This window comes from Cricetulus griseus (assembly GCF_003668045.3).
Source record: "Cricetulus griseus strain 17A/GY chromosome 1 unlocalized genomic scaffold, alternate assembly CriGri-PICRH-1.0 chr1_1, whole genome shotgun sequence".
Lineage (NCBI taxonomy): Eukaryota > Metazoa > Chordata > Mammalia > Rodentia > Cricetidae > Cricetulus > Cricetulus griseus.
The window spans coordinates 120,410,907-120,425,826 of record NW_023276807.1 but is presented as its reverse complement, the minus strand read 5'-3'; the positions used below and the strand labels follow the sequence as shown (position 1 = coordinate 120,425,826).

General features: G+C 35.8%; 1 protein-coding gene across 1 annotated transcript in view; it reads left to right on the top strand.

Annotated features, from left to right (window-relative positions):
• The window catches only part of Dhx15 (DEAH-box helicase 15), a 40,526-nt gene that overhangs the window by 16,717 nt on the left and 8,889 nt on the right, over window positions 1–14,920 (top strand). The window contains exons 4-10 of the mRNA XM_027386966.2: window positions 2,329–2,488; window positions 3,655–3,873; window positions 7,565–7,732; window positions 11,964–12,050; window positions 12,875–13,024; window positions 13,398–13,506; window positions 14,078–14,269. Coding sequence (XP_027242767.1) covers window positions 2,329–2,488; window positions 3,655–3,873; window positions 7,565–7,732; window positions 11,964–12,050; window positions 12,875–13,024; window positions 13,398–13,506; window positions 14,078–14,269 — 1,085 coding nt within the window. The remainder of the gene's footprint in view (window positions 1–2,328; window positions 2,489–3,654; window positions 3,874–7,564; window positions 7,733–11,963; window positions 12,051–12,874; window positions 13,025–13,397; window positions 13,507–14,077; window positions 14,270–14,920) is intronic.

Below are 14,920 nucleotides of genomic sequence, written 5' to 3'. Positions count from 1 at the left end.
TTTTAAAATCATTTTGGGTGACCTGTTGATAACAGAAGTAGTTGTTTAATTTATTGACTGTGAGTATATATGCAGACACTGAGATTTATCTATCTAAACTCAGCTTGTTGGAATGCCTATAACAGCCAGGGATTATAATAGGCTGTTTGTAAAGAGATCTTAATATTAGACAACAGTCTTATCTTTTTGTAAAACTGTTTATTCATATTGGCTAAACTTGTTTGAAGTTTTTATTTGATGGTATAAGTGTTTGAGTTAGCACAGCAGAAGTCTATGTTTTTAATATAGATAATCTTAGGGTAAAGTTGAACTGTCTGTTTGGGACAATCTCTATTATGGAACTGTTTTCCGTTAATGAAGCCATTTTTTCTTTGTTCTCTGTGTTACTGTTATCACCCAGAAATTCTATAGCTAAAGGTGGTATGGTAAGGAATATAAAAGAAATTGACACGCTTTTGCATTTGTGAAAATTGAAAATAATCCAGAAAAAAAATTGTTATCTGTATTAAACTTGGACACTTGCTTGCCATTCCTTAAAGAATACAACTTTATGTAACATTTGCATTCTATTATGTGTTGTATATCTAGAAAATAAAATATAGGAAAGTATTCAGAGGTTATATGTAAATCTAGGCTAATTTATATAAGACTTCAAAATCCATAGCTTTTGGTGTCTGCTTAGTATTCTAAAACCAATATTCCAAGGTTACCATATTCAAAAGATCATGTCTTTCAGAAATGTTGATTCTTTATAAATTTAAATAAATTGCTTTCTAGAAGCTTGTTTAAGTAGGCATATTAATTTGGGTGTATTCCTTTTCTTTGCCTTGTCCACATACCAGACAACATAAACGAGAAAGCTTATTTTGCCTTACCTTTTAAGAAGGGATGGGGATCATCATGAAGAGTGTTTGGTAGTCAGAAGTGTGAGACAGTTCTATCTGTGGTGAAGAAGTACAAGTAAAGTTCAGGTGGTGTTTCGATTACAGGACATGAGCCTGTGGCATAATGACACCAACATCTAGAGTGAATCTTTCCCTCTCACTTTAAAGTTTCTAGAAACACCTTTAAAGAAACATACAGACGTTTTTCCATTAGCACTCATTAGTTTGGGGTAACTTAAATACAGTTTATTGGTCACTCTCCTATGCTATTTGTATATATTAATTGAAAATTACTTAAGCCAGGTCAGTATTCTTGGCACTGGCTTTTTGTTTATTTTACTTGGTTTTAATTTATTAAATAATTATGATTGGAATACTGTACAAGTTAGAGATTTAATAATATGCCTGTTTTGTAACTTCCTTATAAATTGAGGTACATTTTAGTATTAGTTGAAGTCTTGAAATTGGTAGTTTAGAAGTTGTCATTTCCCGAATATTTGATACTGATCTAGTTTTGTATATTGTAACTTCAAATACACTAAATTTTTGGAAATAACAGACTGAATTAATCTAATAATTAAAGTGATTTCAGAAATATAGGGTTTCCTATTGAAAGACTAGCAACTGATAGTTTACAAAGGCGTAGAAGCAGCACTGAGGTATTATAAGTAGGTATTTATTTGAACAAATATTGTTGAGACAAGAACTAGTGCTTTCAAGTTCCCCTAAAAGTTAAAACTAGAATTTTGTTGCATCTAAGGTACTTAATCACAATTACTTGGTCACTGAATGGCCTGGCTCATGTCAGTAACTCAACTGAAAACAACAATTGACAAATGCCCTCAAAGAGATGAAAAATTTCTGGACATCTAGGAACCAGTGTGGCTTATTAGGTGCTGTGCTAGATTGTTATGACATCCACTGTTTGACAGTGATTTTTCTTTCATGTACTTAAAAGTAAATTCTTGGTAGTTGATTCCAGAACTGGTGGTGGTTTATTTTTAAAAGAACATTAAAGAAACACAAACTATATAAATAGGGACCAGGTGTTGACTCTTGCCAGCACTCAAGAGGCCCAGGCAAGCCAGTGCTATATAGGAAGTCCTTGTATGAAATTTGACTCACATGTATGTAGTGAACGTGTACTTCTTTGCTGCCAAATATTTTTAATACATTTAGAATTCCTCTTAGATGAAATAAAGAGAGGGGTTCACTAATTAGGTTTTAGCATTTGTATGGGTCATTCATTGTATGTCACAATCAGCAGTTGTGTTCTGTTTCTCAGTATATTATAGTATTGTGTAAGATTTTATGATAGTTAACTTTCATGTACTCATAAAACTGTTCTTGAAGCTTAATTTTTGCAGTTGTTAACTTAGGTTAGGATGGTTAGTTTTAAAATAACATAGCTGAAACTTCATCAATGCTGTCTTTATCATTATAGGTATATGACTGACGGTATGCTGCTGCGTGAAGCTATGAACGATCCCCTTCTGGAGCGTTATGGTGTAATAATTCTTGATGAGGCTCATGAAAGAACATTGGCTACAGATATTCTCATGGGTGTTTTGAAGGAAGTTGTAAGACAGAGATCAGATTTAAAGGTGAAGAAGTGATTTTCTTTTTTTCTTTTTTTTTTTGGGGGGGGTTGTTTTTGTGTGCCTGCATGCCTGTAGGAATGTGTACATGAGTGCAAGGCCAAAGGTATTGGATTCCCTAATATAATAGGGTGGGAGTAACTACAGGGCCATCAGGCCCTAAGAAACAGTTTTTATGTTGAGTGTTGTGGCATCTTCATGTAATCCCCAGGCCAGGGAAGTGGATATGGGAAGATTGTGGGCCTTGGTGGCCAGCCAGCCTGAAGACTTCTATGTACTTTAGATTTTCAAAATAGGCTGTGCTCATTAAAAATAATGTAGGACAAATAAGCAAAATTTTATCTGGTCTTACTGGGTTTTGGGTGTGTCTTACCCCCTTACGTAGATAGGATTTATGAGAAGATATCGATTACTTGCCAGATAGTCATATATTTTAAAATATAAATAGGTAACAGTTTATTCCTTTCTGTATTTTATCATCTTTTTTTTTGTTTGTTTGGTTTTTTTTGTTTGTTTGAGACAGTTTATTGCTTTGGAGCCAGTGTAGATCATGTTGGTTTCAAACTCACAAGAGATCCATCCACCTGCCTCTGCCTCCCAAATGCTGGGATTAAAGGTGTATGCCACCAACACCCTCCTAGTTGTTGTTTTTGAGGTACAGCTGTCTTTTTGTTTCCCGGTCTTGTCCTGGAATTGGCTCTGTATATAGACCAGACTGTTCTTGAACTCACAGAGATCCGCCTGCCTCTGCTTCCCGAGTCCTGCTTATTTTTTTTAAAAGCAGGGTTTCACTATAAACCCTGGCTGTCTCTGAACCCACACAGTGATCTATCTACCTTCTTCAGTGTCTTGAGTGTTAGGATGTAAGGTGTGTGCTGAATGTTTTCTTTATCTTTAAGGACTGTCTTTTGGGGAGGTGGTGGGTAGGTAGGTGAGACAGAATCTTCTATATTATTGGCTGTCTGGAATTTACTATGTAGACCAGGTTGGCCTCAACTCCACAGATAAGCCTGCTCATGTCTCCTTAGTGCTGGGATTAAAGATGGCATATACCACCACACCCAGCCTTAAAGGCTGGCTGTCTTTAAAGTAATGACTTTTTTCCCTTTGAGATTATGTAAAAATCTTTAAAGATAAAACTTCAAAAGTAATTTGCTGTTTTTCTCTTACAGGTTATAGTTATGAGTGCTACCCTAGATGCTGGGAAATTCCAGATTTACTTTGATAATTGCCCTCTCTTAACTATTCCTGGCCGAACACATCCTGTTGAGATTTTTTATACTCCAGAACCAGAGAGAGATTATCTTGAAGCAGCCATTCGAACTGTTATCCAGATACATATGTGTGAAGAGGAAGAAGGAGACCTTCTCCTTTTTTTGACTGGTCAAGAGGTATCATCATTTGCTTTATATAGTTTTTGTTCAGAAATTTCTATTAGCCAGCAACTCTAAACTTACATGTCAAAGGCTGGCCATATTTTTCCCACCGTACAACGTAATTGAGTGTATACCATGTTTAACCACCCTTTTCTGTATACTTATATTTAAAGGGTTGCTTATTGAAGAAAAATATACAATTGAAATGGTAGTTGATTGTACTTTAAATATTTGGGTGCCTTTTACAGTTAAAGGTTTGAGTCTTGTTCTAGAAATGTCTTTCTCAAGTATGATCAGTAGATTTCTGGTCTGGAGGAAGAGAATTTGTTTATGAAGTTCTTGTTTCTGTTCAGTGTTTTTTGAAATAAGTGAAGTTTGAGGAGGAAATACAAGAGTTTGCATTGCCTTTCAAGCTCTTGAGGTCATTTAAGAGGAGTGCTTATAGTTCCAAAAGATCCCTACTAAGATATACAATGACAACTAAACAGGTTGTGGAAAATTGTTCTAGTTTTATGCTGCACCAAAACATTTTTATTGTGTCCAGATCCTATAGAACTATTAGCCAGATATTTTAGCAAATGCCAAATTCAGTTGAGAGTTGTAAATTTTTGATGATTTTTTTTTTAAATCCTGTAATTGTCTATATGATTTGTGCCTTTGAAGTATGACTTTTCATCCTAAATACTATTTTATGTTGTGAGTTGGAAAATTTGTGTTAGTGCCTGTGCATTGTAGGACATTTATCAGCATCTCAGCCTTTCCTTATTAGGTCCATGCAGCTATACTTTGTGAGGGGTAGCCAGCAAAGACATATGTAGATGTTGCCAAATGTCTTGGGAAAGGGGGATTGTAAATTCTTTCCCTGTAGAGATTCACCCTTAATTCTTTTGTGAGCTAAGTTGTGTTGAAAGTGCAGTTGTCTGGGTAAAGTGTCCCTCTTTTGATACTACTCATCCTTTTTTATGCAGTTAAAGTGGAAATTTTCCATAAAGCTTCTGCAAAACTTACTGCTTTTCAAATGGCATGTAAACAGCTGTTGATGCTCATTTTGCCCCTTTGAGAAAGTGTAAGAATTGTGTCCACAGTTTCTCACTTCTGTTATGATAAATCTTTCCGCCAAAAACCGCCTGAGCCCCACCGCCACGTGTGAGCTTTACGCCAGCCACCTGCCTGAGTTAGGCCCAAATGAATACACATTGTATTAGGTACAATGCTGCTTGGCCAATGACTAGGATTCCTCATCTATTAACTCAGTCTTAATTATTATAAATCTATATATTTTGTAAGACTTATCTTATCGGACGCCTTATTGGCATCCCTCCTTTTCGGTGGATCACATTGTGCCGCTGGAGCAGGAGCTGAGGGGAAAATATAGATCCTTCCTGTTTCTCTTTCGCTTAAATATGAGTCTCCTTGCTATGTCACTTCCTGCCTTGATCACCACTTCGCTACTACATTTCCCAGAATCCTCTTCTACTTCTAGTCCCGTCTAACTTGCTCTCTCATTGGCCAGTATTTATCTAACAATCAATAAGATAAACATACACAGAAGTACATTCCCCATCACACTTCCTCTTGGCTTAAATATGCTCCAACAATTAGACCTGTTGAATACGTAGTATTGGAAGTTTCTGGTGGAAAGAACCAGAATGGGGAGAACTAGAAGGATCTTTTTCTGTGCAGTTCATTTCATTCATGGGGAAAGGAAAGCAGTAAGCCTTGTTTGTTTTCAGGTGTGTGCTGGCATATTATGAAATGAAGTTGTAGCTGCGAACTCTTGATATTTTGAAGACTTTGGCTGGTTTGTTTTGCATAGATTACATTTATTGTGTTTAGCCATGTCTTTTAATAGACGAGGTGTAGATGTTAGGAGGTTGATTACTAATTATTTATTTTCTAAGATTTTTATTTATTATGTATACATCATTCTGCTTCCATGTATATTTGCACACCAGAAAAGGACACCAGATCTCATAACGGATGGTTGTGAGCCACCATGTAGTTACTGGGAATTTAACTCAGGACCTCTGGAAGAGCAGTCAGTGCTCTTAACCTCTGAGCCATCTCTCCAGCCCTAAAGCTCTTTGGTTTTTCGAGACAGGGTTTCTCTGTGTAGCTTTGGAGCCTATCCTGGCACTTGCTCTGGAGACCAGGCTGGCCTCGAACTCACAGAGACCCGTCTGCCTCTGCCTCATGAGTGCTGGGATTAAAAGCGTGTGCCACCAAGGCCCGGCTTTTGATGACTTCTTTTTTAATTGTGTTGCTGACATTAACAAATCTGAAATGTTGGGAGTCTAATTTATTTAAAGTCTTTTCACTTTGGTAGAGGTCTTAATTCTGTTTTTACATGCCAGCAGGGGCATTCCGATTTAGATAGAGCACTTATTTAAGTTTTTTTATTTTTTTTTCAATAGAGGTATCTGATTTCATTTTCTAGAAACTTGAGGTCTCAATAATTTTTTATTTTTTAATAATTTTTAATAGTAATTTTCTTGTGTCAAACAACCTTGTGATAGCTAAGAAAATTGGTATTTTGTAGTAGGCAAAAAGGTTTTGTTTTATTGTCTGTAAGGATTATATATTTTTAAAGATCTATTTTAACTTGGTGTGTATGCATGTTTGCCTGCATGTGTTGTGTATTTTGTGGAGGCCAGAACAGAGCACCAAAGTACAGTAGAAGTAGAGTTACATAGTTGTGAGCCTATGTACGGGTGCCCGGGACCAAACTAAAGTCCTTTGGAATAATAGCCAGTGGTGCACTTAGCTTCTGATCCAGCCCAAAATTTTACATTCTTTAATTTAGAAACAGTTACAAGTTGGTTTAGATCATTTTTAGGAAGCCTAGTTTGGTACTCAGCTTAACTGAAATTCCTTTTTTCTCTTCATGGTATTCTTAAATAAATAGTTTAGTGGTTAGAATAGCTGACTGCCTCGTTAAATACATGACAGACTGTTTAATAAATTAATGTACTTCCAAGTTTAATTGCTTCAGGAAAACATTTGTCCACCAGTCTTCCCTTTATAAGCTATTTGCCTCTCTAGAGTTACTGCGCCTCTCCCAAATGCATTTATTATCTCTTTCTTTAAATTTGTATTTGAATACGAATGCATTAGTTTGCCCTGTAATGCCTTTGTGAGCAAAATTCTGAAGCAGCTCTAAGGCATTTGTGTATCAGTCTACTTTTGAAATTATCTATGTTGATACTGTAAAGGTACTTGTTCTCATTAGGTACAGTGGAGCAATTCTTCCATAAAATTACATTAGTGATATGTGACATTAAAGCCTAATTGGCTTATTTTAAATATCTAACACATCAGTTTCTTTTAGATTGTGAAAATTGAAAAGGTTATGAGTGCAGTTAAATATTCCTGGGTGAGAAATTTCAATTTTAATACAATTTGTTGAGAATTAATTAGGACATCTGAGTCATCAAGAAAAGGGGCATGGAATCCAAATACACAGTTACATATTTGGCTCAATACAGAGATCAAAATTTTGTTGGTTATTTCAAAATCACACTGAAATTTCTTTAATTTTGGTTGCAAAATTTAAAATAGATTATCCATTAAATGATAGGCATGGATTATTGATGTGAAAATGAAGGCAGATTATTGATATGTCAAATGAAATACATACTATGAGGGTTATGTTGAATACTTTATATTCCACAATTTTGTTTTCATCCTCAATGTTTTTGTTTTATAGGAAATTGATGAGGCCTGTAAGAGAATAAAGCGTGAGGTTGATGATTTGGGCCCTGAAGTTGGAGATATTAAAATCATTCCATTGTATTCTACACTTCCACCCCAGCAGCAGCAACGCATTTTTGAGCCTCCACCTCCAAAAAAACAGAATGGAGCAATTGGAAGAAAGGTAATATTAAATATTCTTGCAGTTGTTGATAATAGAAGTTATGAGACCAAATATGAAATGATGATAAGTTGGGTGATTACAGAAGTTCTGTCCATCCCAGTCCCTCCACCCTTCAGTCCCAAATAAACACCCAGAGGCTTATATTAATTATGAACTGTTTGGTTCTCTTAATTATTAACACATAACTATTTATGTATTTCCACATGGCCTTATCTTACTGGAGAATGCTCTGGCATCTCTATCATCTATTACTCCCACCTTTCCTCTTTAACAGAATTCATAGCCTGGTAATCCCACCTATACTTCCTACCTGGCTACTGGCTAGTCAGCATTTATTCATCAACCAATAAGAGAAACATATTCACAGCATACAGAAGGACACCCCCATCAGTTGGGTGTCATGGTGTGTTTCTCCTCTTGCAGAGGAGGCAGGATAATGAAGAATTTAAAATCAGCCTGGGTTGTGAATAAAATGTCTAGGGAAAAAAAAAAGAACAAATTCAAGGCCAGTCTTGCTTGGTCTGCATAGTGAGACCCTGTCTCCAAAAGAAAAAGAACAATCAGACCCAAAGTTATGGATAAGTGATTACACACAACAAAATAATCTGCATTTCAGAAGTTAATGGTCAAGGTGAACTACAGTTTTTGGGGCACAGGGTTTCTTGTATAAGAACATGAAACGAGGGTGGTGGCAGTGCACACCTTTAATCCCACAACTCAGAAAACAGGCAGGTGGTTCTGTTTCAGTTTGAAGCTAGCCTGGTCTGCAGTGAGTTCCAGGGCTGTTACACAGAGAGACTGTGTCTCGAAAAACAAAGAAAACAATTTTTTTCTCCCACATAGACAGTTTGTTCTTAGCAGATGGAAGAGTATTTACAGGAAAGAGGGGAGATGATGTCCAAGTACTGTCTTTGTCCTATTAGATGTTCAACAATAATACACTAACACTTTTAATTCAGTGCTTTGGCCCCTTCCTAGAATTTTTTTGTAAGAAAATGGGATTTTCAGTTAATAAGTGTTAAATGTTGACTCTCTACAGACTCTAAAGCATTAATCACTCTGTAAATACATAGATTCTTTGAAGGCAGGAACCAGATTAACATTCTTTTGGTAGAGGGACATGTAATTGGCTAGGTAAGGGAACAAGGGTACTCCTCTAAGGCACTGTGCTAAGATGTTAAGATTTTAGGTGGTTTTTTTTGGGGGGGGGCTGGGGTTAGGGGGAGGGCAGATGTACAGTTTTGAGACAGAGTCTCCCTGTGTAATAGCCCTGGCTGTCCTGGAACTCACTCCGTAGACCAGGCTGGTCTCAAACTCACAGAGGTCCACTTGCCTCTGCCTCCAGATTAAAGGCATGTGCCACTACAGCCCAGCAAGATTTTGGTCTTTAATAGTCTTGAAAATAAGACTGCATTGTTGAAAAATGCTAGAGTAGTGAATTCAACTTGTAATTGTTCCTACTAATTTCTTGATTCATTGAGTTGAAGTTCCCTTATTAGAAGATGTTAATGTGTTCTCTAGGACATGATAAAGCATTTCTGTGGTAGTTAGTATGCCATCAAGGAAGAGCCCAAAGGACTGCATTTGTTGTGAAAATACTTGCATTTTGTATGCCTACAGTTTCAAAATACTGATTTATTTGAAGTATGTCACTGAGCTCAAAGATGGAGCAGGATTAAGGAGACAAGAGAGGTTTATTCTAATTCAGTCTGATCTCAAGAGTCATTCTACTTTTGTCTCCTTAATGTTGGAATATCAAGCATAAAACACTATTCAGGAAAAAATAGCTAGCTCTTTTCCGTGCTTAACCTATTAGCTTACTAATTACAGAGCTTCAAAATATGGATTGTTGAAGTAAAAAGGATGGCCCTTGTGGAGATGATTCCATGGTTTTGATCCATTATTTGACAATAGTTAACTGCACTAGCTAATAAATGACCTTGAATTGGAGCGGTACACTCAAGTTCTGGTGGCTTAAAATGCAAATTAGCTTAATTTAAATAGATTATTGTGACCAAACAGTATTCAAGCAGCACAATCCAAGCACCCCAAGTTCTAGTTGAAGAACAGTTAGTGAACTGAATATTGGTTCTATTTAGAGGCTAATTGTTGGGGATAACTCATAAATTTTAGGACTGGTGCCAACTGAGTATTGTGGGTAGACTTGAAGGACTCAGTGAATACATTGTGTGATTTGATTTTTGACTAGCAACAGGCACTTAAGTAATGACATAATTTGCTGAATTAACATAAATCCTCTTAAATACTTGGAGGGTCACGTGTATATATACATAATTTTTTTGGCAGAAAAAATATGTATACATGTGTGGTTTTCAAGACAGGGTTTCTTGAAGCCTTGGTTTTCTTGGAACTAGTTCTGTAGAACAGACTGGATGACCTTTAACTCACAGAAATCTGCCTGCCTCCTGTGTACTGACTGGGATTAAAGGTGTGCACCAACTCCTGGCTTCTTTTAATCGAAGCAAGGAACCCATCTCTATAGTTCTTGCTTTCCTTGGAGTTAGTTACTTGTGGATATCATAGTGTTTTAATAATGGAAATTTTAGGAAAAAATATAATGTCCATGTCTTAGATTCTTAATGACTTTAGCAACTTTTATAAAGAAATACATTTAGTTGGGGCTGGCTTACAATTCAGAGGTTTATTAGTCCATTAACATGGCTGAAAGCATGGTGGCACACAGGCAGACATGGTGTTGGGGAGGTAGCTGAGAGTTCTACGTCTGTATCCTTAGGTAGCAAGAAGTGACAAGTGACTCACTGGCCAGGCTTGAGCTTCTGAGACCTCAAAGCCCATTCTTAGTGACACACCTCCTCCATCAAAGCCACACCTACTCCATTAGGGCCACAGAATAGCTGTCTTCCTTGACTGTCTCAAATGTATTGAGAACTATGATCTTTTGATGAAGAAGTCAAAAGAGTACATAATGACTTTTGGTAGTTTATGTGGTATTTAAAGTATCAGATCTCTAATTTTGTTCCTCACAACTCTGTGTTAACTAGTCTAATATGTAGAGTTCTAAAAGTAGTTTGACACTTAGGGATATTAATACTTTTGACACTATTCTGGTTTGATTTCTAGCTCTGACATCTTGTACAGTCTCAGTAAAAACTTGACTTTCTACAAGAACAGTGCAGCAGGGTTGTTCTTTTTTCCCTTTTAGTACTATATATTTTATTTCATTTCTAATTATTGATTATGTAAATGTGTGATGTAAGATTTAAAGATGATGGTGGTGCATGCCTTTAACCTCAATACTCAGGAGGCAGAGGCAGTCAGATCTCTGAGTCTATAGAAATAGTTCCAGGACAGGCTACAAGGAGAAACCCTGTCTCGAAAAACAAGGGGGAAAATAAATAGAAAAGAAAAGAAAGCCCATAGCTAAGCTGACCCTTTTGTGGCTCTGCTTTTCTGAGAAGTTTTGTGTTAACTTTCAAGTCCTGTGCTACATAAAGCTATTTTATCATTTAATCTCAAATCATTTCTTTGTCATTTGTACCTTCTATGTCTATAATCTCACCTTCCAAATTATAAACTAGTAGGAACATACTTTGGTGTGTATCTGTGTCAACTTCTTGCATACATGTCTCCAAAAGCTAGCATTACCAGCAAGAAACATCTTTTGTTTTTGTAGATAAAAAGTTTAACACCATTTCCCAGGTCAAACCAGTTGTTTTCTTTTTTCTCTTTGACCAAACATGGTTTCTTGGACTTGCTAGTCAAGCACTCTCAAACTAATTTCTGAAGACATAAAAATCTAGGAAAAACATGCAAATTTGGAAAAAGACTGTCATAATAGTATGTGAATGCATCAGGTATTACTGTTAGAATATTTTCTTTATTGCCAAGCAGTGCTTTGAATGCAGTAGACAACGCGCACTGTCTTGTAAAACTTTCAAGTTTCATTGTGAGAATATGCCAGTTGTTACGGCATTGTGACTTTTCTCTGCCAAAAAAAAAAAAAAAGAAAGAAAAAAAAAAACTATTGGTGAGTTTAACTATGCTTATTTTTCATTACTTTCCTTTTGATGGTACATTTCTATTTAGATAGTTAATGTGATTGATAATCAAGTTGTTGATGAAACTTGTTTGTGGGATAAGTTGAAATGGTAAATATTGCGCATTTAGTTTGTTCTTTAAGGCCTTAGTTGTTGAAGAGAAATACTTGTCGTAGCTTTAAGTCATGGTAATTTGCTTGCTTCCTGACTAGGTGGTTGTGTCAACTAACATTGCAGAGACCTCTTTGACAATAGATGGTGTGGTGTTTGTGATTGACCCTGGATTTGCAAAGCAAAAGGTAACTATCCTGTAGCTTACTTCATAGAGTGTGAGGCTGGGGGTGCTAATAGATTGCTCATCTTGTGGTTAAAATAATTTTTAGGATTATTTCTCTAAAAATCAAATTTCTGACATCCTTGTGTTATGTCTGGCTTTCAGAAATTAAAACTGTGATCAATAGTAAATCCCAACATGATGCTTAGGCATATGGTCTCACGTAGGGAGAAAAGTGATAGTAATAGGAAATCCTGGATCACAGACTTCAGATTAGCCACTCATTTAGAATTAGTTTCTATTCTGTATACTGGGCATACTTTTGGAATAATTTAATCTTCTAGGGTAAGAACGAAGAATACTACCAGTTCTCAGTGAATAGTTGTTAAAGTGTTCTGTGTTTCATCAAATATATTTTAATAATTTAGCATAATATAATTTGTAGGCATATATATTATTAACAGAAAACTTTTCCATTAAAGTGAATGCATATAACTTAACTAAGTTACTGTCCATTCTTAACAACAGATGTTAAATTGCTATCCTTTCTTGGGGTAGGGAACAGGCAAAATTCTTCCTTCACTAAAGAATATGACTAAGTTTAAGTTAAGAGAAACAGATGTTTGCCATCTGTATATTAGAAATCTTTAGCTTCAGTCTTTTGGAGTGGTACCCAGAATGCCTGAAAGAAAGGTAGACCATGAAATGAGCAATTTTCATTGTGGGAGCATATCATGGTAGCAAAACTGCCTTTTGTTTTGGCATTAATCATGGCCTGTGTGTAATTGTACTGGGTTCAGTTTTGTGTTTTCCTGAAGAAAGAATCATTAATTGTTCCCATTCCAATAGGTATATAATCCTAGAATCAGAGTTGAGTCTCTTTTGGTGACAGCAATTAGTAAAGCTTCAGCTCAGCAAAGAGCTGGGCGAGCTGGACGTACCAGACCCGGGAAATGCTTCCGGCTTTACACAGAGAAAGCTTACAAAACAGAAATGCAGGTAAGGAGTGGTGCCATACCTTGTTTATTTTGAAGAATAAATGTAATGTTCTAGTTGAAGGAAAGGAACTTTCTTTATTTCAGCCAACACTTTAGAGCCTAAGCTCCTTACCTTTATCCTGAATAAGTTAATGGTATAACCTCTTGATTTATCTGTTTAATTCTTACCATTTCCAATTGAAGTGGCCAGTTCTATACACATTATAGAAGTAGTTGCAAGGAGTGGCCCGATTTTTTTTTTTTTTTCTTTTAAGTATAATTCTCAAGTTGTTTTTCCCCATGAGATAGTTAGGTAATGCCAAAACAAGAGGTTAAGAGGAGGGAGGCAGGGACCAAGGGTATTATTACCATAACACATGTTTTTCTTTTATTAGGATAATACCTATCCTGAGATTTTACGCTCTAATTTAGGATCGGTTGTATTGCAATTGAAGAAGCTTGGTATTGACGATTTGGTACATTTTGATTTTATGGACCCACCAGGTATGTCTTAAAACAGGACCTTTGTCAGGTCTATTGACCAGACGTTTTTTTCTATCTATCCCGTAGAGCATATATGTATTAAATACATTTTACTTTTTGCCTCCATCATTCATTAAGATTGGTCTTACAGAGTAGCATTAAAACTATTTATTTATTTATTTATTTAGACTTTTTAAAAGGTGGCAATTATATGACTGAATAAGCCCCTCTAGATGTTAGTCTTGGCCTTAAGTTAACTGAATTATTCCTGGGGCATGGAAATGTAAAATTGTAATATTTCTAATTATTTATGAAAAATAATTTTCTGCTGGCCTCAGTCTTACTAAAGACATCCTTCAACTGATTATCCTGGCTTCTAAATGCAGGAGTTACAGGTATTTGCCACCATGTCTGGCTTGAAAGTCATTTTAGTGTCGTGTTGCTGTATCTATATTTCTGAATTTGATGACAATTTCAGTTCTGAATTGGGTTCAATATAGAGTGAAAAATGAGTTTGCTTATAATAGTTTGCACTTTGTCATATTTTTGCTTACTTAAGACAACTTGTCTAATAGATTGCCTTTTCCCTTAGCTCCTGAAACTCTGATGAGAGCTCTAGAACTTTTGAATTATTTGGCTGCTTTAAATGATGATGGAGACCTGACTGAATTGGGATCCATGATGGCAGAGTTTCCTCTAGATCCACAGCTCGCTAAAATGGTTATTGCAAGTTGTGACTACAACTGTTCTAATGAGGTCCTATCTATTACTGCTATGTTGTCAGGTAATAGAGGGAGAGGGACCAAACACCCAGCTCTTCAGAGTTTGGGTGGACAATCCTTTTGTTGGTTTTTATTATTATTATCACCATTATTCAGCATGCTAGTAGATTTTATAGATGGTTTTAAGGAACTTAAGTTCATTTCCTAAATACCTTGTAAATAGCGTTATAAAAATCTTTACAAAAGGTTTTTTGTTCACAAAATATAGTAAAACATTGGCTCTATTGAGTACAAATAGAAATTGCAATAAGAATACATTTGAATGCAATTGTAACTGCATTTTTCTTTAAATTCTTTAGTGCTACTTTAAAGGTTTATTGAAAGTACAAAACCTTGGTTAGTATCCGACACACTATTCAGTGAGCCTTTGTTACATTTAAATTGAGCCCTTCCTGTATGTATTGTGTATTCGATGACAAACATGAGTTTCTGATTTAGTGTCACATAGAAGTTATAATGTATAATTTGGGACTTAAAAATCAAAATCTGACTTTGATATTCTTTTACAATGGCAGAAAAACACTTGGTTAAAGAAATACAACTTCTTGATAATTTTAAAAAGTTAGATATTACATTGAGAAAATAGTGCTGTTTCTTAGTGGCAATGAAACTTAATCTAATTTGGAAATTAGATTTCCAGAAAGGAGAAGAAA